We start from the raw sequence: 23,704 nt of genomic DNA, 5'->3' as shown, positions 1-23,704 counted from the left end.
AAGCTGCTGATTCATAGTAAAGTTTAAAGTCTGGCAGGGCAAATCCACCTCGTTCCTTTGCATCTGTTAATATTTTAAATTTTATTCTAGGCTTCTTGCCCTGCCAGACAAATTTAGAAATATCTCTCTGCCACCTCTTGAAACAGTCCATTTTGTCCACAATTTACAGTGTTTGAAACAAAAACAACATTTGTCATGGGCTCAGGGGCTGAGCCACAGGGGAAGGAGGAGATGGAGAGCGAAGGGGAACAATCTGAGGGGAGCTCAGGAGGGTATGCCAGTGATCAGAGAGATTCCATGAGTCTCTCCAGCGAATCAGAGGATTCCCAGAAGGGGGCCCCCAGAGGCAGGGCAAGGGGGGCCAGTGGGGAGTCTCCAAGCGGCAGCTGGAAATCAGGGGTAGCTTCCCCACCAGAGCGTAGCGGGGGGGAAGAATCCCAAGGATTAAAACAAGAGCCTCCTGCAGGAGGAGAGAGTGAGGCTGGACTGACCACGCCTCCGTCAGAGAGTGGGGGGGCGGAGGGAAGAGCAGGTCCGGCCAGCCTCCCTGAAGGAGAAAGCAGTGAGGGGAGCAGTGTAGCCGTTAGGAGGAAAGTAGGCGGCTGGGCGCGCGCGCCAAGTTCAAATGTGGAGGTGCGCGGGCCAGCAGAAAACCCGGATTGGGAGCCAGGTCCTAAAGCCCGCCGGAAGGGTGGGGAGGAGTCAGAAGAATCCGCCTCCGAAGAAAGTAGGAAGGAGGTAACCCCAGAGGACAGGAGGACCCGGAGGAGAAAGGAGCAGAAGGAGGAGAGGAAGAGGTGGAGCAAAGCTCGGGTCTTGAACTGGTGTAGGGGAGGGGAGGAGTCAGACGGAGCTTCGCCGGTCTAAGGACTCAGACGTAGCGCTGCGCGCCACGGATGTCAAACCAACAATGAACCACAATAAAGACTTTTGTTTATAAAGAGCAACTGGCGTTGGTCCTCTGTGAGCTAGGACCTGAGGCAGCGCTGACAACATTCTAGGCAATACATTCATTTTTACCGCAGCAATACGGCCCAGCAGTGAAAGCTTCAAATTTGACCAAATTTCTAAATCTTTTTTCACTTCAGCCCAGCATTTTTCATAATTGTCTTTAAATAAATTCCCATTTTTTGCTGTCATGTTAATCCTCAAGTATTTAACTTTCTTAACCACTGTTAAACCTGTCTCATTCTGAAACCTCTCTCTCTCCATTGGTGTTAAATTTTTCTCTAAAACCTTGGTCTTTAACTTATTCAACTTAAATCCTGCAACTTGACCAAATTCTTGAATCAGTTCTAAAACTCTTTTGGTACTAGATTCTGGCTCCTGTAACGTCAATACTAAGTCATCTGCAAATGCTCTCAATTTGTACTGTTTAGCTCCGACCTGTATACCTTTAACCAACCGGTCCCTTCTAATCATGTTCAGCAGAACCTCCAGGACCGATATAAAAAGCAATGGGGAAATTGGGCAACCTTGTCTTGTCCCTTTTTCTATCCTAAATTCTTCCGTCACCACATTATTTACAATTAGTTTAGCCTTTTGTTCTGAATAAATTGCACTTATACCGTTTTCAAAACCTTGGCCTACCCCCATCCCCTGTAGGTTCTTCTTCATAAAACTCCAAGAGATATTGTCAAAAGCTTTCTCCGCGTCCACAAATATCAAAACTGCTTTAGTATTTATGTTCACTTCTAGTTTTTCCAAAATATCAATTATATTCCTCAAATTATCGGACAAGTGTCTTCCCGGGAGAAAGCCCGCTTGGTCTTTATGAATCTCTTCCATCAATACTTTTTTCAATCTCTTGGCCAAAATGTCTGCAAAAATTTTGTAATCCACATTAAGTAACGATATGGGGCGGTAGTTCTTAAGCTGAGTCTTTTCAGTCTCTTTCTTCGGTATAAGTGTAATGTACGCCTCTTTCCAAGACTCTGGTGCCCTCTTCCCTTCCAATATTTCATTGCAGACTTCCTTTAAAGGTTGTAATAGCCACTCTTTCAAAGATCTATAATATCTAGAAGTCAGCCCATCCGGTCCTGGAGATTTGCCTAATTGCATGTTTTGAATGGCACCTTCTACTTCCTGTTCAGATATTTTATAGTTCAACATTAATTTACTTTCTTGGGATATTTTTTGTAATCCATTTGTCTTCAAAAATTGGTCTATATCCATTTCTTTCTGTGGCCAAATCCGAGTGAATTTTCAATGAACAGGTCATAGTGAAGGAGCCCCCGTTCAGAACCAATGTTTATTTTTCCCCCCTAACTGATGCCCTGAATTTGCAAAACAGCAGGCAAATGCCATACAATCTTTATCATCAGGCAGCCACCTTCACTGTACTCTTTTGGGTGCCTGCTAAAAACACTTTTGTTCAGACAAGCCTACCATGTAGAATGTTTACACATGTGTTAACCCTTTTTAAGCTTATCACCGATTATAATTTTAAAGTTTTAAATAGCTGCTTTTAACTGTATTTTATCATTATTTAATTCTTTTTGGAAACTGCTTCAAGGTTTTTTACAATCAAATTTTATGACACAAATAAAATAAATCACCATATCCCCAGTAAAGCTCTAGTAATTTTGGTATCAGTACAGTACTCTGATGCGGCACTGACAGACTATCAAATAATTTCTAAACAAAACTGACAGTGGAGTTCTTGTTTTAAAATACATGAAATTTGTCACTGTCACTGATAAAAAACTTCTTAAAATACATTTTTTTAAATGGAAAGGGGCAATGAAGTCAACTACATGTTTAAAGAAGAGACTGACAAATCACAACAGCAAACTGCTAGAAAGGTCTCTGAAAGCACCAATCCTGACCCAAGTGTGTCAGATGTCCTTGCCATAAGGACCATTTTAAAGCTGTATTTTCCTATACACATTGACTATGAAGTTGGTTAAATATTAGCTCAAGAGCCACACAGAGCAAAGCTTCTGGAACCTTTCCCTAGAATTCATGCATCTTGTACTCACAACTTTCTGATATATGGAACACACGTTTCCAGCTATTTTTAAATCAACCTTTATAAGTAATTAAAAAATTTAAAAACATATTTCAAAAGTGTTGTAACCTGAGTACAGAGGATGGCTGGGTATTGGTCATTCCAATGCACAAGAAACTAAATCAATGTTTCCCAAACTTGGGTGTCCAGCAATTTTCAGACTACAATTCCCATCATCCCAGACTACTGGTCCTGCTAGCTATGGATGATGGGAGTTGTAGTCCAAAGATTGCTGGAGACCCAAGTTTGGGAAACCCTGAATGAAACTTTCCATTATATGGAAAGGTGGCTTATAACAATGGAATGTAGTTGCTACATGGCTAATTTCCAAATCATTACCTTGGTAAGGAAGAGGAATCACTGAAAAGATTATGAAAGAGCTTTAGCACTTGGAACACCTTGTGAAGCGCTCTGAAAATGCATGACGTCATAAACAGCTGTGTCACAAACAGCCCTGAACGTTTCACTTATTTATTCTCTATATAAATACTGTATCACAACAGATAATTATCGGCTTTGGCTCTTACATATTTAAATGACTGCAGCCATATATCATGTGATGATTAGAAACTATTTACTCTCAACTACGTGCTTCTTCACACTAGCGTATAACATATCATTAGTCTGCTCATGACATTTCCCCAAAGCATCTTAAACACTTCGTGTGCTGCGTCAATCAGACAGTCAACTCTCACAGGGACAAAGAGCCCACAACTCCCAAACAAGTAATTGTCTGATATATGATCTATATGTGATGTGCTGCAAGCACAGCCCCAATTCAGCAAGAGGCACAGCTCTTGCAACCTTGTCTAACCCTCACAGCATTCTTGGCAGGCACAGGAAAGGGATTCATCATGCACAGAATGACAGGCACAAAACAGCCTTTATATATCGTATATTTCACAAAACCTTCACGATATCTTCAAATTCCATTTAATTCTTTTTAATTCACTATTCCAGGCAAAAAGGTCAAATATACAGTTCGGTCAGCTCTGGGCCTAGCCCTGATAATGGAGAAAGTATATGTAAATAATTTCACCTGGAAATAGTAGAGTCAAGGGAAACCACTGCAATGTAATTAGCTAAACAATTAAAAAACACAGCACGGTTTTTCCCCTACATAAAATGGAGAAATAGTTAATAATTCTTCCCCTTCTTTCTTTTTTGATTAGGTACATAAAACCAAAATAAATAGGCAAACTGGGAGGTTCCCATCTATTGGGTGGGGACTGTTGACATGATTTGATATTCTCAATGATGACAGGGGTGTGGAGAGGAAGAGATCATTTATAGGGGCCTCTTACTTGGGTAGAACCTTTTAAGAGCTTCATTTACAATTTCACAAGTTGAAGAAACCACAAACACCGCACACCTTATAACAATCTGATCCAACACAGAAATGTCATAACAAAAACATAACTTTAAAATAAACATATATCAAATAGAGTAATATTCAACCATCCATTAGAATGCAATAGTACACAATAAAAATTATTATCAGCAAATAATAATTAAACGGAAATTCGCTCTTAATACAATAAATAATTTCTAAACTATAATCAATTAAAAATAACAGCAAGTCACCGTGCATAACACAATACAAATTGAGAAGCAAAGACACACAACTTATAAAATTATTATTTTTTAAAATTTCCCTGACCTTCTCTCTTCCCAGCTGCTTCTGCTGTTCCTAAAGTCATGATCTGGGAAAGGCTGCTAGGGCTGGACGGTGGGGCAAGGCAGGTGGAAAAAGCCATTGTCTGATGGCCAGCACAAAGTCTCTCTCCCCTCACCTTCATGAAATGGCTCATTTAGTAAGACTGCTCATGTCTGTGTTGGCTTCCTAATTGCTGGACTGCCACTCAGTCCAGTGCAGAGCCAGTGTCGCCCACTCTAGTGAGAAACTGACTGCCACCTTATACCAGACCATCCCTCTGCCAATGCAGAACCACTACCAACCTAGTCATGCCTGAAAATCTCCATGCAGACAAGGAAACATCCCCTTCGCAAACGAAAGCAATTCTGCACAGAGTCAAGACCATTGTTCCCTTCAGTCCTTAAAAAAATAAATCATGAGTGGTGGGGACAAAGCACCAAAGGTCTAAAGGATGTGGCCCTCAGCTGCCATCTTTTTCTTCTGGCATAAGCTCTGAGCTTTCCACCACAACACAGTACACAAATTAAGCAAATACATCAAAACCACTCCTTGAAAAAGCTGCTCCAGTTGACTTTCTGCCTGTCAGGTAGGCAGCTCTTAAGAGGTCAAGAGTTTGACGGTAAAAAAAGAGCCTGAATACATTTGGCTTGAAAGTCTTAAGTTCCCGTACTTTTAATTGTTTTCAATGAAGCATTAAGGCAGAGATGGGGAGCCTGAGGTGCCTCATTTTGCCAGCTTTGGGAAGGCAGCTTGAGGGCAAGTGGGGGGGGGGGGTCACATTTTGGCCTTGCTCCAGCCCAACCCCAAAAGAGTGAAAAGGCAACGTGCGGCCCACAATTTCTCTGGCAAAATATTGTTGCGGGCTACTTGGTATTAACAGTTTGGCTGCCCTAAGCTGGAGAGCTACTGGTTCCCCATCTCTACATTTATGCTCCCCCCCCCAAAAAAAAGTCCTGAGCTGCATTCCCCCAACCCCTTTAACCTGGCAGCCCGAGGAAGACGGTGGCCATTTTTAGTTTTCTGCCCAACTTAAGACTGTAAGAGCCCACCTTCTGTACAGCTTTTAACTTTGCTATTGTTGTGTACAGCACATAATAATAATGATAATGATAATAACGTATTACCAGTGCTTTTTTTCCGGAAAAAAGGGTGCTGGAGGTCCCCATGAACGCCTCCCTTGCTCTCTTATAACGGTAATGGCTCCCACCTGGGAGATGCAGGAACTGAATTCTAGCAAGTTCCGACTTAAAAAAAAAAAAAAGTCCTATTACATTATCAGCACCTGCTGCCACTCCCACCCATTTCTGCCCTACATTAAGGGGGTGAGCAAAGGCGCTTGTTTTAGTAATGGGCAACCGGCTTCCTCGGGTGTCCTTGTTCGTTTGTTCTTGCCCCATTTCATCCTCACACAACAAACCTGCGGCAGTAAATGAGAAAACTCTCCTTCCTTGGAGGTTTATAAGCAGCGGGGGGCGGGGCCGATGACCACTTGTCGTGGATTACTTTAGCCGAGATTCCTTTGTTGCTCGGGGTTGGACTAGATGACCCCCGGGGTCCCTTACACCTTTACAACCGCAGGGTTTTTGCCAAAGGCCGCCAAGACCTTCGAAAGCGCCCGAGGAGAGATTTGAGCGCCTGAGCAAAAACACGTATTTGAAGTGAGGGAGGAGGAGGAGGAGGAGGAGGAGGAAGTAGCAGTGAAGAAAAGGAAAGGGGGAGAGAGAAGGAGGAAGAAGAGGAAAAGGAGGAGAAGCAGGCTTCCCACCCTGGCGAAGCGCTTAATCAGCCACGAAGAATGAAGCGCCGTTGCCGCCGCCTTTCACGCAGCCGCGCTCCCTGTGCGTCCCTCTCCCGCCTCTGGGGGCGCTGCGGAGGCGGAGGAAGCGCTTAAAAAGGGCCCGAGCCCGCCGGATGGCTGTTCAGTTCCGGCCGCTTTTCCGCACAGAGACGCACGCGCGCCCGCCCGGCTGCCTGCCTTTTGAGCGACCGCGCCGAAGTTTGGCTCCGTTTCCAGCCACTGCAGAAGGACTGCTTGCTTGGTGCCGCCTGCCCGTCCTTCCTTCCCTTCTTCCTTCCTCCGCGCCGGCAAGCCGCCGCGATGTTGGCGCTCAGCTCTGCCCGCCGCCTGATGCTGCTCCTGGGGCAGCCTCAGCAGTGCCGGGCCGCCGCTGCCTCCGGGGAGCTGCTGCTGCTGCAGGTCTCCTCCGAGGGCGCCCTGAGCCGCGCCTGCCGCCGTGCCTGCAGCGACCACAAGCGCGGCGACAGCGACGACAACCCGCTGGTTTACCTGGACGTGGGAGCGGACAACCAGCCCCTCGGCCGGGTCGTGTTGGAGGTACGCGCCGCTTCCTCCTCCCTGGGCTCTTGAAGCGGGGGGCGCGGGGTTGGCGCCTTCCCGCGTCCCTGAGGTGCCCTTGGAGCGTTTCGGGGAGGGCAGCCGAACTTGTTTTATTTATTTATTGCATTTGGAGACCGCCTTTTCTTCCCAGGAGCTCAATGGTTCTCCTCCTCCTCCTCCGATTTCATCCCCACGACAACCCCCTGATGTGGGTTAGGCAGAGAGACGGTGGCTTGCCCAAGGTCACCCAGTGAACTTAATGGCTGAGTGAGGTGCCCCCATATCCAATTCTCTAACCGTTATACTGTCAGGGGCTTAGCTTTGCCTGTATCAGCGTTGCTAACAGACATCGCTGTTTTTTTGTTGTGTAAGGGATCCAATGACACGTATCAAAACTCTGCAGCTTGGAAGGGAGTTCTTCTCACTTTGCAAGGAGCAGGCAAGAAAGTCACCACCTGTTGAATTTACAGTCTGCTTGTTACAGTAGGGTTGTTAACGCCCTCTCCCTCCCCATCAGCAAAGCTCTTGCGTCTATAAAACAAACAGGGTGAAAGTTCTTTAACTCAGATTGTTGAATTTCTTCAGGGAAAAATGGGGCCCCAAAGATAGCAACCTAGAGAATACCCATTAAGCTTTTGTACTACTGAAGAGTGTAGCCTTGACTATTCGTTGCTTTTTTCAATGTGCCTTTTTGGGATGTCTCCTTGAGCCAAGGGCACTTACTTAGAATAAATCAACCTGCTTTGTTCTAAGCAAATGAACTGTAAACAATTAAGAATTTAGTTGATGAAAATATGGGTCCTTCATCCCCTTTTGATGTATTTGTTGATGCCAATACAGTATGTATATTCCAAGATAAAAGTTAACCCCATTCCTTCTCAACAGAGTTCTCTTGAGGGAAGTTTACTTGTTGGAGGCAGAAACTGAGATATTGGCATTTCTCCAGAGAAAAGGGAATTCTGTAACATTTGGCAACTACAGAGAACCCTTCTTTGCATACCCTTTGCTGTAAGAGCTTGACACAGCCATAGGATGGCACCTTTTGAATTTGAGATAGTAGGGAACAAACCATGAACTCACATTTGTGTCAAGACAACTTACCGTAATCAGGAATTAAGTTCAGGTTCGGGCATGTGCCCTACAAATGGGAAAGATATTTTTATTAGAATTGTGAATTCCTTTCTATTCTAAAGGTGATTTTTCTGGGGGAGAGAATCTCTCCCCCAAAAGGACTGCTAGTCTGAAATGAATTCCTTTGGCGAGCTTAATTTAGTGGCTTACACTGAGAGTAAGAGAGAAAATGATATCTGTGTAATAGAATTTGGGGGAGAACTGTATTGGACAGGCTAAAAGAAGTTGTTGAAGGTCTTTGGTCCCTCATGTATTGCTTGGAGACCTCAGGGTCCTTCTCTTTTCAGGATGTATAGCAATGATCCCACAGGTACACCAAAGAGAGATGCTATTTTCCCTCACTGACTTAACTCCACTTATTGTTGACATCACCTGGAGTCTTTGATTTAATATTCCAATAGGGATTATTGGACAACAGATCTTACATACACTAGAAACACGGTTGCAATGTTGGTCCTAAAGAAAATGAATAGGGGAAGCAAGTAAGACGTTTTCTTTCGGACCAAATAATCTTCAAAATATTAGGCGCAAACTGCAGGACTTGAGTGTTTGTGGGAAATAGGAGTGAAGTTGATGTTGTACTAGCTAGGGCCATGCTTTTATCTATCCAAGTCCCCGCTGATTTTTCAGACAAAGCAACCCTTCCTATCTGAGTCAACATGTTATCAGAAAAGAGGAGCCAAAATGATCAAAGGGATGGAGCAACTCCCCTATGAGGAAAGGTTGCGGGGTGTGGGATTTTTTAAGTTTAGAGAAAAGGCAAGCAAGAGGGGAAGTGATCAAAGTGTCTAAAATTATGCATGGAGAGAGTGGCCAGAGAAAAGTTTTTCTCCATCTGACATTGGAATTCATGGGCATCCAATGTTGGGAGATTCAGGACAGATAAAAGCACATCTTCATGCAGCACATGGGCTGTGGAACTCATTTTCCCACAGGTAGTGATGGCCACCAACTTGGATGGCTTTAAAAGATTAGACAAATTAATGGACAAAAGGGCCGTCAGTGGCTACTAGCCATGATGGCTGTGCTCTACCTCCACAGTCAGAGGCAGCAAGGTTCCCAAATACCAGCTGCTGGGAACCACAGGAGAGGAGAGTTCTCTTGGGCTCATGTTCTGCTCCCCAATTTCCCACAAGCATCTCTGGTTGGCCACTGTGAGAACAGGATGTGGGATTAGACAAGCCTTTGGCCTGGTCCAGCAGGCTCTTCTTACATATGCCCATTATACCTTTTATGATAAGGGCAGTACAAATACTGCGGTCTGGAAATGCTTGCTCATGATCGGATCACACTCAATTGTTCCAAGGATATTTATGGAGATATGAAAAGACAAATATGTGCAGCAACTTTTATCCAATTAATACCTTTTTCTGAGATATCCTTGAGATATCCTTTATAATGTCAAGGCTATCTCCAAGCGTGGTTGGACATGACAAGTCAAAATCACTTTCACGTAAACAGGAGCAGAAGCTTTTTGAGAGCCAATTCTTTTTTACTCCATATTATCTCTGTGCCCCAAATCCAATGTTCACAAGTTTGAGGTTCCCAAAAGCAAAGACGTCTTGGAAGGCAGACATGTGTGTTAAAAAATTTTTTTACTAGGCTACACTTGTAGGTTGCAAGTCTGAGCAGCTCACACATGAAGTAACTGTCAGTGATCTGATTAAGCTTATATGCACATGGAGATGGTATTGTATAAAAATTGGTTCTCCTTTGTTTTTTCCATGTACCTTTCTAGAAGATGATCTTAAATGCTTGCCAAGTCATGCATATGGGAATCTCTTGGGAAGGTTATGTGGGAGAAGCATTCCATTGTAATCTTCCCACAGGCAATTACATGCAGGATCACTTCCAAGAACCATGAGTGTTAAACCCTGTGTCATTAAATTGACCTAATGACACCCTCAGGTGATTGTGAGTAGGCTCACAGACAACATCACATGATGCTAAGCAAGCAGGTCACAGGCAAGGGTGTTCAGAATGAAAAAGTTATACATTGAGCTAGGGCTGCTTCTTCTGTAATTGCAAGCATCTTTAACAACTCCTTCTCCAGTGCAATCTACAGTACTTAACTGATGAAAGGATATAATGCAGTAAAATTCCATGTTGTGAAATTTCTATGCTGTGTGTGTTAATCTTCACACATGGAGATTTGTTGCCCTTCCTCTTCCTTTTTAGTTTCAAAATGAAACTACTGGGGTTTTTTTTTTTAATTGTGGGCTGTTTGTAATAGGCTTTCTGAATGTGTCAGAGAATTTGGAAGTTGGTGAATGCTGGTGTAGCTCTGGTTTCTAGTAATTCTGCTGAGCTGACTAATTTTTCATAGAATCGTAGAATTATAAAGTTGGTACTTGGTGCAGGTTAGATCTTTTTGCTTTTAGCTAATACTGTGTTATTTTGTTTCATTTTTTTGAAAGAATGGATTATATATTTTATATTACATTGGATAATGTGTTTTCCCTCTCTCTCTTTCTCCTCCTAATAGCTGAAAGCTGATGTGGTGCCAAAGACTGCAGGTAGGACAATACTTTTGCCAGTTCCTTATTGAATTTTCAGGGTTATGAAATGTTGGTAAGAAAATGAAGGGAAATTGAAATGCTTTTTCTGAAACAAAAATAGTGTCTTAAAGTTAGTCAACAAGGTGGTTGCAGGGAAGGCGTATAAAGGAGATCAATTTTTTTTCACTTTATCTTCCCTGTTTGTAGCACAGATCCTTTCCAGGTTTGCTTTTGTCTATTACATACGCCCAACTTTTTGGAATCCTAAAATTAAGAGAATTGTTGAGCGAGCCAAGTTCATATTTTACATAAACTTGAGTTTTCACTTGAATAGTTCTGTTGATTCTATTCTGCTCCTACCCAATGTTGATCTTTTCATTTCTTGCTGTGTTTGCTTATCCACACTTGCCTTTTGCCCTGCTCATTCCAGGCACATGTTCTCTCTTAAAAGCTCTGTGTACAAGTTGCTTTTTTTGTTGTTGTTCTTTTGCCCCAAACTTTCCCTGCAAAAACCAGCTCTTTTAGCATTTAGTTGGAGCAAATATCAATTCAAGTTTTCCATGGATTACTGTTTGGATTACTGTTTGATTGAGCTCTAAAGAGAGGGTTTTCATGGGGCAAGCTCTGGAGCAAAAAAGAAGAGTGGTTGCTTGGACATGGAGCTTTAAAGGAACATTATCTGTATGAACATGCACTCACGTCCTTGTTTCATAGAAACTCGTGACGTGACCAGGGCTACAATCCTATACCCACTTTTCCTGGGAGTAAACCTCATTGGACTCAGTGGGATTTAATTTCTGAGTAGACAGGTATAGGACTGTGTTTTAAATCAAGTTCAAGTAGACCTACCTGTTTAATTGAGCAACTGTAATTGTGAGCCTTAGTTTCTCGTCATTCTGTGAGTCTGTGTGCCCATCATCAATTCATTGCTGTTGATTTTTAGCTGTGCAAAAATACATTAAGATGATAAGCTTGTGCAAATATTGGGCCAAATCCAGCATCTTTTTATATTGGAATCCTGCACATGCAAGAGTTTCCTGCGCACAATGGAGCGTGCCTGTGCGCTTGCCCCATTTCCCCTCTTGCAGAAGACAAAGAATCCCTAAAATGTGGCAACTATAATTTTTTCAGAGGCAAGTAAGAATTTCCAAGAAGGGTAATTACAGCCCAGCTGTATCTATTGGCAAATACATTTAAGAATAAACAACAATACTGTGGTCAAGAGCTTCATGGTATGCCTAAAATATTACCACCAAATGCACTAGGATTCTGCTGACAACTCATTGTTGTCTGCAGTCCTTCGTTCTTCATGGGATGCCTTGGTCCTGACCCTTCTAGAGCTGCCTTAGTGTGTGGTGCAGGAAGTATCTGTGCAACAGGGATGGAACAGGGCGCTGTGGCCATCCTTTTAGGCCTGAGTGCCAAGGTGCAGCATTGCACCCCAAAACCTGTTTTCCCCTCAGGTGGTAAGCCTGTTTCTGAGTTGGGGTCTATAGTTGGGGATTGACATGATGGAATGCATATGGAAAACTAGCGCCCTGGAGAGAAGCGTTACCTGGAATAACCTTTTCTCCCTGATTTTCTGTGTACATTCAGACATGTCAGCCTCCCACCACAACCTGAAGCGGTATAGTCCAGACCTGTGTTTGCCACCTTTCCTTAGGTTCTCCATTGAAGCTGAAGCTCCATTGAAGCTTGCGAAATTGCACAGCATTGATGTCAGCTATTTGCATGCCTAAAATGTCAAGGCCCTTTTGCCCTTACAGATTTCAGGTATGCAAATCTCAGCAACCAGGAGTGGCAGGAGGAGATTTATACTAAATGTAGGAATCATTGCAGACACCCTGGTATAATTCCCCCCCCCCCAAAAAAAATCTTTCTAAAAATCTGTTCAGAATATTGCATTGATGCACGCACTATTGGATGGATTGTGTTTTCATTGCTTGTATAGCAGTACAAAGTGTTTTGCCATGGTTGTCAAGCTTCCTTGTTAGTAACAGTGCTGCCTTCTCCCCTTTCCACCCTCAGAAAATTTTAGAGCGCTGTGCACTGGAGAAAAGGGCTTCGGATACAAAGGATCCACCTTTCACCGAGTGATTCCTTCTTTCATGTGCCAGGTAATTAAACTGGAGGTTTCTACTAAGCCACTTGAAGTTTTGAAAGAGCAGCTGAGGTGTAATTGGAAGAAATGCAATTTCCAGGAAAAGCCTTTGCTGCAGCACTGGAAAGTTCTTGCATTGTATCCCTGTGTTCAGCAGCAGCAGCAGCTGTCAAGTTGCCATGTAATAATCTTGTGAATTCTCAGAAAGTCTGTATACTTGGGTGGTGGAGCTAGCATCTTACAGGAGGCAAACTGACAGCTTCTGCGAGTGAACTCTTTCAGCCAGCTGTGGAGAGTTGTCTGTCTTAGGAGTTCAGCTCTATAAGAAGGGATCCACTTTGCATGTTTGTGGATATCCTGGTTGCTAAATCATTCACAGACTACCTGAATCAGGGTCAGGATTTAATATGTAGCAGGCCAAGTCCTTTATGGCAATCTGCTGAAAGCCAGTCCCAGCAGACAGACGTGCGAATCAAAATAAAAGGGAGGTGGAAAACAGGCTGAGAGATACTTTGTCAACCACTGGCTAAACCAGGACTTGAAGGAAAATCACTGCTCAAAGTGCTGTCCTCCAGCCACCAGGCACAATCAAATAAAAGAGAGAGACGGAGCATCAGTAACAGGCATGACACCTTCATTTCCCAAGGAATGAAATGAATTACTTCCTTTTGTTTTCTGTCGTGTCCTTTCTCCAAGGACCTCTGGGTGGTGGGGCAAATAGCAATGAATTTCACTAGGGCAAAGAGGGGACTTTAAAAGCTGCAATTTACAGTGAAGTCTGGAAGCTGCGATTGGTGTAGTTAAAATTAAGTTAAATGAAGACATAGGCAGATCCCAATATTTCCTTTTCCTGTGTTTACCTCCACGATTTCTATATTCACTGGAGCCTCCACAAGCAGTTTAAGCAATGTTTGGGGATAGGGTGCTGTTTGTTAACTGCATCTCTGGTGCAGTGTTTTCTGCCAATATGTGGCATTTCAAATGCAGGAAACGGGTATATCAGAGTATTATTTCAACACTGCATCTGAAAAGACTTATACATCTAGAAAGTTGGTAGAAAATCATTGTTTAATATGAATAAATAACAGGTGTTGCCCAGTTTGCTTTGGGGGAAGCCTTACGAAAACAATCCTAGTCTGTTTTACCTCTGCTAAAACAAATGGCTGTCTCACTAAAGGGACCATTTGTTAGGAAAAGGGCTGACTGTTTGTGTGGAATTGTAATGAGCTTTGGTAGGAGAAAAACCAGCAAGTATATCTTTTGTTCTTGATCTCTGACATCATAATCTTCATTAGTGTTTGCATTAATAGAATAAATATTTGAAAGAGAAATATCACAGGTGTCTTTTAACCACACCAAACCTGGAAAGAGTATACATTTTTGTTGTATAATTGCAGTTAAATTAGCTGAGTCAGCAAACTGTTTACCTTGAAGCATGTGTGAGGTGGCAGTTCCTTCTAATTTGGATGCAGATGTATCCCAAATTTCTGTAAATAAGGCACAAAGGATTTTAGTTACACCCAGAATGGTGGAAAACCTGTGAACCTCCAAATCTTCTTGGACCTTCCATCAGCCTCAGTCAGCATGGCCAATGGTTAGGGATGGTAGGGGTTGCAGTTCAACAACAGGAGGAGGCACCAGTTTCCCCACTATATATCCTAGATTTAAAGAAAGGAGACAAAGTTAAATCTGAGTATCTTCTTTGCTGTGGCCTAGAGAATTGTGGCTTTTCCTATTGCACATAGTGGGTGCATTTCAACTATGTATGTAGCCAAATGGCTTTGAATGCATTTGAGATGAAAGCCCTTAAAATAATTACATCTTGAGTAACTGGGCTTCAGATTCTTGGAAACCAAACAATCTGCAAAGAAGCAAGACTGTGTTCCTGTTCTACTCAAGCCTTAAACCTTTCTCCCCTTCTTCTTTTTTTGGAATAATGTTGCCTTCTTCCACAGCTGCGTACTTTTTCTTCCTCATCTAAGGCAGCATAGGACTGGCAGTGGTGCCTGGTTAGGGTTAGGGACAAATATCTAAGCTGTTTAATGATGGGCTGCAACCAAAGTGTCTAGTTTCCTTGTTTGCAGAACGTGATGTTGAAGGGAAAGAGTAGTTCTTACATGCAAATAGTCTTCCTTCATAGTGTTGAAATAAGAAGGAATATTTGTCAGTAGGTGCTTGTGTCACAGTATCTATGACAAGCTTCTTCCTAACTCCTGCCTCTTATCTCCCTCCCACAGATTCTTAGGAGTAATATTTTGAGTTTATGATGTTCTCCAAGCAGGCACCTGATCTTAAGCCTCTCTTAAGATTGTGGCATTCATCTTCTAAACTCGTAGTAGGAATGCCTGTCATTTCATAACTAAAATGTGAAGTCACTGTGACGTAGCTAATTGGCAAAATTAGAGGTACTGAACCTTGACAATTTAAATGCTCCTAAATTATAGGGTGTGCTTTCACACTTGTTCAGGTATAACCAAGGTATTGATGTAATTATTTCCCAGTTCCTTCCAAGTAATAACCCACTGTTAATCATCTTAGGAACCTTTTTTCCTCTAAATGAAAGTGTACTAGTTTTTCATTGGGGCATGACGGCAGCGACCCTGTGACAACAAACCAAGCATGCGATTTTTCAGCAGCAGTTTTTGATCTTTCCTGGGGTGCAAAGTTGTTGTTGTGTGATGCTCCAAAGTCCTTGTAGGTACATTAATCTAGGCCAGCGTTTCCCAACCTGTTGCCTTCCAGGTGATGTTAGAGTACAGTTCCCATCACCCCCCAACCAGCTTGGCCAATGGTCAGGAATGATGACAGCTAGGGCTGGATGATGTTGAATTTTCAACATTGCAGTGTATTGCGAGCCAGACGTCAGTGTGGCAATAAACTGTGTTGATGAAAAAAAGCTGCATTGGCCCCAGCTGGCAAGGTGCTGGGTGAAACTGCCACAGCTGAGCCCCATGAGCTCCTGCCCCCAGCGGAGCCAGCCCTGAGTCCCCCTGGGAAGGGCAGGCTTCACGCTTCCCAACTGAGCAGCCACGGTCCTGCTCCTCTCATGCAAGCAGGAGCGGGGTTCGGGGCTCTTTTAGCTGGGGGGAGCACTTTAACAGAGCCCCCATCCCACCGCTGCCTCTCCCTGTTGGAGCAGGTGGGAGGCAAAGGGTAGAGGTTTGCTTAGTGCAGGCATAGGCACACTCGGCCCTCCAGATGTTTTGGGACTACAACTCCCATCATCCCTTGCTAACAGGACCAGTGGTCAGGGATGATGGGAGTTGTAGTCCCAAAACATCTGGAGGGCCGAGTTTGCCTATGCCTGGCTTAGTGGGTCCAAGGCTGAAGTGAGATTTGAAGTGTGGACTCACCTCATTCGTAGGTCAGTCTCCTAACCACCCTGCGGCGCTAGCAACTCTGATGTTTAAAACCACTTTAAATACAGTATTTTGTATTGTACTATCTGGCCATAAGTTAGTCAGCTAGAACAGGCATGTGTTGCTATGTGTATGTACTTTGACAAAACTTGTATCCCTTCCAGGGTGGCGACTTTACAAATCACAACGGAACAGGTGGCAAATCAATATACGGTAGTCGGTTTCCTGATGAAAACTTCACCCTTAAACATATCGGACCAGGTAAGCAAAGTTTCCCTTCTCTCTCTTTCCCCCCCCCCTTTTTGCATGTTCCGTTTGCAGAAAAGGATGGTGGAGGTAGGGCAGGCCTACGCTTGAATTTCCAAGCCTATGTTGAAGTTGTTGATCGTATGGTAAGCTCATGAGCCAGAAGGCCAGCTTCTGAGAATGACTAGGGCATTTCTGGGCCTCACGCCAATGTCTGAAGCAGATTATGGAAATCTGATAAAGATTTATTTGCATTGGTATTGTTAAGTCTCAAGTTCTAGGACAGAGCTTTTAAACAAGCATAATTAAAACGCCATATTATAGCCAGGTAGTGGTAATTTGAAACTGTTGTCAGTTATTAGTTGTGTTGAAATTGACAGCCACGATCTTCCGAAAGCTCAGAACTGCATGAGTTTGTTCCTCATGTTCAATAGCGAAAGAAAGAGATGGCACAAGGCAATATTCATATGTTCCCTTCATCCTCAGAATTACCCCATCAAAAAGTAGTAGTTAAGTTGCAGTTCTGTCTCAGATAGGCTATTCTGTGTCGGATATGCTATTCATCCTTTTAACATCTACATTGTTTAATTAGAATAGGCTATGTGTGTGGTGTTGCCATTTGCCAAGCTGAGCTTAGGATTTGTTTGTCAAAAAGCAATAGAGTCAACCGGTTTATAGACAAGTGGGAAGAGGTAACCTTGGATTCCTGGCAAAGGGGATAGAATTAATTGGTCCCTCTTGCGGAAATTCTTTCATAAACCAGAGCCAGTGTCTGATTCTTCCACTACAATATCAGATCTTTTTACTGCCTGCTTACAATGGCATGTTTTGTGAACTCTCGGGAGAATAGCATTCTCTTGTTTTTTCAAATGCAGGACCTAAAACAAAGAGGAGGCTTCATGCAGAAACTCCTTGAATGGCCTGTTAGGTTTTTTTGTTCTGTGTTCTTGTACAGTGAAGTTACATTGCTGTCTTGATGTTGTTGCAGGTGTTCTCTCAATGGCCAATGCTGGACCCAACACTAACGGATCTCAGTTCTTCATTTGCACAGCTAAAACTGATTGGTAAGCATTCTGCAAACACACATGTGGAAGGGCTTGTTTTTATAACTAGGCTTTCTCAAAGCTTGGCAAATTGCACATGCTTGTGATCCTTGCTAAGGAGCATGATGGAAGCAAATGGAATTGTATAGGTTGTGAAAATGCCCTATAGGAGCTTTATACATTTTAATAAGCAGTTAAGTCATTGCTTTAGAGGGAAGTGAGAGGCAGATGAGGATCATCAACTTGAGAAGGTAGCCTATCTAGGAGAAGGAAAACTCTGATCCTAAACCTCCTCTGCCTTGTGGGATATCTTTGGGAGAAGAAAAGGCTAAGTAGCAAATCCTACATAAATCTAGAGTGGAGTTCGTAAGACGGTTGAATGGTGTCTTGTACGCTTCCTTCTGGCAACTTCTGCAGCCAAGCTGGTGCCAAATGTATCACTCTGCTTTCCTTTGAACCACATCGGTGAGGCCAAGAGGGGGTTCTTGTTGTCTGGGCAGCCTAGGACCTCTAGACACACTGCCCAGGCTTGTGCCCCAGGAAAGGACACTGCTCTTGCAGTGTTTTGACTTCACTCCCAGCAACACACTCGATTATTTCTCGAGACAGACTGATGCCAACAACAACAAAAGCTGTTGCACTGGCTCCGGCTAATTTCCATTTAGAAGTGAGCTCCTCCTCAAGTGCTTCCTGTAAGCTCTGGTTTTAAATTAGAATAACTTAAACAGTACAGGATTAGATTTTTTTTTAGCGTAAAGTAGAACTCTTCTGTTAATTGTGAATAATGGTCCCATTCAGAAAGAGGGTGATGCCATGTTATGCAAAAGCAGATGAGGAAAAGCAGCCATAAAAAGCCAGTATAAAGGCTACAAAGGAGACGTGTGGCTTAGAAAACATTCACCCAACCCCTAGAAAGCTCCATTTCTGCCTATAAACCTTTTGGTGCACCTGTAATAGGAATAGCAAATATATACTTGTATAGCAACATACTGAGAAGAGTCAGATAAGTACAAGCCTCAACACTGTTATTTAATTCTGCCAAAGCGTAGATAGCATTGCTGTCTCCCATACGTAACTTTCCTACATGCCTAATGCATATTTGGAGGAAAACGGGCCGAGAGCACTGCATCATGTTTTCCTGCCTGCTAGTCAAACACTTAATGAGCACAAAGTCACTCCCATCGTCACATGTGGTGAATCAACGCAACATGCAAGTGAGAGAGTGCTAGAGGGCTAGAGTGACTTTGATTAACACATCCCATAATGAGTGCATAAGAATGAAAATGCCTTGAATTGCTTGCTGGCATTTGGTAGCTTTAGCACATGTCAGGTTCTGAGACTTAACTGTTTGGTTGATTAGGCTAAACACTATATTTGGGATTTGACAGGAGACCTCTGGTATTTTACCTGCTCTCCTAAGGGCTGGGTCAAATAACTTTGCACTGAATATGCAGACTTTAAATCATGTCTCACACTATCCATCAGCCTGTGTCAGTGCAAAAAACGTTTGTGTAGAAGCCCAGTGCCCTCTTCTCATGGTCCAGTTCTCACAGAACATTCTAGAGTTAAATCTACCTTGTTCAAGGTTCTGTGATGCTCCAGCCTAACCACTGCCACTTTAAATGTAGGTAGTTTTGAAATAGTAAATCTCTCCAAAGAAATGTATTCAGGGGGAAAAGCATGTCGTCTTTCCTACCCCACCCAATTTTAACTGACTGACAATGTCTGGGTATCTTTTAGTCTGATAAAAGTCTTGCACCACCACCCCAGCAAGTAGAGTAGAGCTTCGCAAAGATTGTTGGATCAGACGCTGAGATAGAGCCCATTTGGACTACACTGAACTCAAAACTATTGAACTGTCTGAGTGCTGCACCAGTAGGGTTGAGCTACAGGTTGTCCACAAATCCATCTGCTCAGAAATGCCATCTTTAGGCACAAGAGCCCTCACAGAGGCATAGCGGTGGCCATATCTGTCAATTTTTATGCCACATCAAAACAGTGTCAAAATCACTTCAAGCTTATGGTTTGTAATTCTAGCTTGCTTAGATCTGGGTTTTCCAAACTTGGGTTTCCAGCTGTTTTTGGACTACAATTCCCATCATCCCTGATCACTGGTCCTGCTAGCTAGGGATGATGGGAGTTGTAGTCCAAAAACAGCTGGAGACCCAAGTTTGGGAATCCCTGGATTAGATGTTAACAGCAGTAGCTTCTCAATGCCAAGCTGATTGCTAAGATTCCTCCTGGTTTGGTGTGATTATTTCTTTTTAAGTGTTTCTGGCATGGAATAAAACCTTTTCAGTAAGAAGAAAATCATCCCATGTTTCAAGTCAACTCATTCTAGATTCCTTCCCATTCATACTGCAGTTTTCTTTTCCTGTTGCATATTATTCCTGTTTGCATTGCAGGCTGGATGGGAAGCATGTTGTGTTTGGCCACGTGAAGGAAGGGATGGAGATTGTGAAAAAAATCGAGAGCCTTGGCTCCAAAAGCGGGAAGCCTTCAAAGAAGATTGTCATCACTGACTGTGGCGAGCTGAAATAAGTCAAGATGTGGGAGTCTCTGGCAAATCATTGATGCAAAAAAAGGAATCTGCGTGAATTATTACTTGCACATTTCTCATCTGGATAAGACTTTGTACTGATAAGGATACTAACTCCTTGCTGAGCCATGATCAAGGACAATAGAAGTATATGAAGAATTTCAGTTTGGAAAATTCGTTTGATCTCACATGACCATATTCTGTTTTGTTTTTTTAAATTGTACTACTTTTTATTTAAGTGTTACACTGAAGGTTCTCTTCAGTGCTTTATAATGGAAAATACAAGAACAATGGCTGCTAGCAAAGATCTGCTAAAAATCCTCTGAAGTAGCTTATAATCTGAGCTGGGAATCTTATAAGATTCTTAGTTAGAGTGGGGAGTAACTAAGTTTCTTGCAATTTAAAGATTATCCTGTGGTCTGGTTGAACTTGAACTCTCCTATTTCAAATGAATGTATTAATGTATGATCTCCAGCATCTGTGGAACAGCCGTCAGAATATGGGTAGCTAAATGATTAACTGATGTGACTTAGGAGTTCAGCTGATTGATCAAGGTAACTTAATGAACAGTACTCTCTCCCCTCCCCCTACTGAGAAAATACAATAGAAGGTGCTAAAGATCCATTATATGCAAGGGTACACCAGTACCTGAAGTACATGGAATCGTGGATTTCCTACTTCTAAATTTCTTCCAGTCTTCGACCATCTAGAGCTTTTAACAAAGGGCAGAATTAACTAATAACTACTTTCACTGCTTAGAATGTAATGCTTGTGACATGCTACTGTTAGGATTTGAATCTGGGAGCATGTTACCAGATCAGCCAGACATTCTGAAGGGAACTAGCCATACCTACATGACATGCAACTGTGAACTTTTTAAATGGAGCATGGGAAGGCCTTTCTTATAACGATTTATTGTTATTTAGTCCTGCTCTACTGTGATGGATCCACTGTGATAGCATCTCACTGTGTTCCAAATATAGTAGGTCTGATTTATGTAAGAGCTGGTATTAAATACGATTTTCCTGTGCTTTGACTTAAAACCAGAGTAAGTAGCTGAGAGAGGCTATGGAGATTGATAGAATCACGCAAGGAGGGAAAAGTTGAAGCAGTGGATTATTTTTCCCACTTAACTTGCTTCAGTCTCCACTTGAGTTACAGGATTGGAAGGTTCAGCTGAAGCAAGCTGAATTTAGGAAGAAATACTGAAACAATAAGGAGGCCCTTTGGCCCATATTCTGGATATATCTACACTAACACCTTTTTAAATCATAAGCCTCCCTTACTGCGCCATCAAATAATTCTTGATGTTGGATGAGTGTTTCTCATCCCCATCACAGAACCGACAAATTCCTATGGTACCCTGTGGGAAGGGGGGGATGTTAAACAAATTTCTGTGGTGTAGGTATATCCTAAATCACAGGAAAAGTGACCCCCATAATTGGTAGCATGTCGCTTTCTCTCAGGTGTGTTCAAAATTCACTGCAGGTCAGTAATGATGAACTTTTGATCCCAGGTACAGAGCAAGGAAGGATGGCTAAAACATCCTGAGATTCCCTGTGCTTGCACATGACTCTGAAATGGCCTGTTCAAACAAGCTGATAAGTGTGTTCTTGGAGCTGGCTCCTGCTTGTGGATAGCACATGGCTTCTGTTGAGGGGGAAATGAAACAGGGAACCTCGCATGGCTCTTTTAAACCAGACCTACCTTTTTAATTTTTAAGTACATTATAGTGAATGGCTATTGGGAGCTGAATCTGACATTTGGTAAAGTAAATATATGAAATGTGAATACCCTTCTATGATGTGAGTGTTTTTCCCATAGCAGGTAGTATCTCTGCAGGTTGAAAATACTATTTGCACTAGGCTTGTGCATGCAGTGAAAGGTTAATTTAAAAACAAATAGGATACCTCCGGTCAATTGTTCTTGCATTCTTTGAAGTATATTTGAAATGGTAGCAATCTTAACTTGTTTGGCTTAGGTCGAGTATCAATAACTGGTATTTTTGTTACATGTTCGTTTTTGTATGTGTAAGGTCATTAAATACCTTTTTGTAAAAAGTGATGGTCAGTTTCTTTTCTAAGTACAAAGGCAAAAATAGCTTGAGAAGAGGTACAAGAGCAGCTGCTTCTACTAGGTTTATTGCCATTGTCCTGCTTTTCAAATACTGGCCACATATTGCAGGTCACCAGCACAAAGCCCTCATAAGTCCATCTTTGTAGTTGTTGACATCCAAAATCAGGATTGGTGAACCTGTGCCTCCCCCCATGTTGTTGGACTATAGCAGGCATCCCCAACCTGTGGCCCTCCAGATGTTTTGGCCTACAACTCCCATGATCCCTAGCTAACAGGACCCGTGGTCAGGGATGATGGGAATTGTAGTCCAAAACGTCTGGAGGGCCGAAGGTTGGGAATACCTGGACTATAGCTTCCATCATCCCAGACCATTAGCCATGTTGACTGGAGCTTGTGGGAGTTGGTCCAACAAACTGTTAGAGCAGCCTGCCTTAACCTGTGGGCCCCCAGATGTTGAACTACAACTCCCATCACCCCTAGCTAGCAAGGCCAGAGCTCAGGGATGATGGGAGTTGTAGTCCAACACCATCTGGGGACGCACAGGTTGAGAACCACTGTGTTAGAGGATCACAGGCTAGCCACCCCTATGGCAGCCATTGCTGTTTCTTCCCTTTACTTGTTGGAAGATTGCCTGAGTTTCTGTGACATGCTGCTGTTTCAGAGCCATATGATATAAAAGCACTTATTTGTTTTAGGTGGTGCTGCATTAGCTAGACACACCACCCCTTTGGGAATGTAAATGTCTTTTGATGATCCAAACCTCAAATCTGATTAAACCTGTAATGCTGCCTTCCTGGGTTGGGTGACTGACTATGGGCTCTTAGTCACCCATTCATTTCTATGACAGATTTCATCACCTCTCTCCTGGTTCCTGCTTAAGCAAGTCAGCTGTGAGACTGCTCTGAGGACATGGTCTGGGTTGGTTTACCAAAGTGCTACTTCATGAAGGCACGCTCTGTAGCAGAGGGTTCTTCTCTCCCCCCCCCCAAAAAAAATTAGTTGATTTTTCATATAAAAAAGTCAAGACTGATGCTTGTCAGAGTTGTGAATATTTTGGAGTTGGGCTTTGAAGAGCCATTACTACAGCTGTGCCCGGCCAAGCAGCTGAGAGCCTGACCACAGGAGTGGATCCATTCCTGACTCATGAAGGTGACCTACATTACTTTGACTATGTAGCATTATGTTTCTAAAGCCCCATCTTTAGAAATGGACAAGTTAACTAGCTTGGATAAAAGTAAGCATTTGGTATGTTGAAATTTTGTGCCATTTTATGGAATATTAGAATTATTTTAATGCCAGGTTATAGGATGGGAGTTTGTCCTTGCATATTTTTTTTAAAAAGTGCTGCCCTTCTGCATTATTTCAGAGACTTTGTTGTTCATCCTTCAGGATCTGTCCTTCCAGTGAGCACTCAGGGCTGATTTCCTTAAGAATGGATAGGTTTGATCTTCTTGCAGTCCATGGGACTCTCAAGAGTCTCCTCCAGCACCATAATTCAAAAGATTGCAGGTTAGCCTGTCAAAACATGGTGCTGATGGTAGCCATCATTAAATATAAAGTCACGGCAATGGATTATGGCTATTGGTGTGAACTGAGTGGTTCTTTGGATGTTTACTGATGGATGGAAAGGAAGCACAATAACCTCTGTCATTTCACATCTCTGCCCCCCACCAAGTTTGCTTCTCCTGCCTAGAAAGAGCCCAGAG

General features: G+C 43.0%; 1 protein-coding gene and 1 long non-coding RNA gene across 4 annotated transcripts in view; one reads left to right on the top strand and one right to left on the bottom strand.

Moving 5' to 3' along the window:
* The window catches only part of LOC308478248, a 40,107-nt gene extending 23,855 nt beyond the window's left edge, over positions 1–16,252 (bottom strand). The window contains exons 1-3 of one of the 3 annotated variants that reach the window (XR_013986966.1): positions 14,163–16,252; positions 11,484–11,577; positions 8,107–8,143 (exon numbers count right to left, since the gene is read on the bottom strand). This is a non-coding gene — a long non-coding RNA (uncharacterized lncRNA). Of the gene's footprint in view, positions 1–6,084; positions 6,146–6,432; positions 6,529–8,106; positions 8,144–11,483; positions 11,578–14,162 lie in introns of those variants that run through there. The other 2 variants (XR_013986967.1, XR_013986968.1) reach the window with 2 other exon arrangements.
* PPIF (peptidylprolyl isomerase F) lies at positions 6,564–21,982 on the top strand. Its single transcript, XM_081007680.1, is given in 7 exon segments — positions 6,564–6,626; positions 6,628–7,002; positions 10,622–10,652; positions 12,663–12,751; positions 16,259–16,355; positions 17,329–17,404; positions 19,789–21,982. Coding segments are annotated over 7 exon segments (852 nt in total). The 5' UTR covers positions 6,564–6,578; the 3' UTR covers positions 19,925–21,982.
* Positions 21,983–23,704: the final 1,722 nt, after the last annotated feature.

The sequence above is a fragment of the Podarcis pityusensis genome (assembly GCF_964106645.2).
Source record: "Podarcis pityusensis genome assembly, chromosome: 5".
Lineage (NCBI taxonomy): Eukaryota > Metazoa > Chordata > Lepidosauria > Squamata > Lacertidae > Podarcis > Podarcis pityusensis.
Note: the sequence above shows the minus strand (reverse complement) of the source record. Positions and strands in the feature narration are given on the sequence as shown.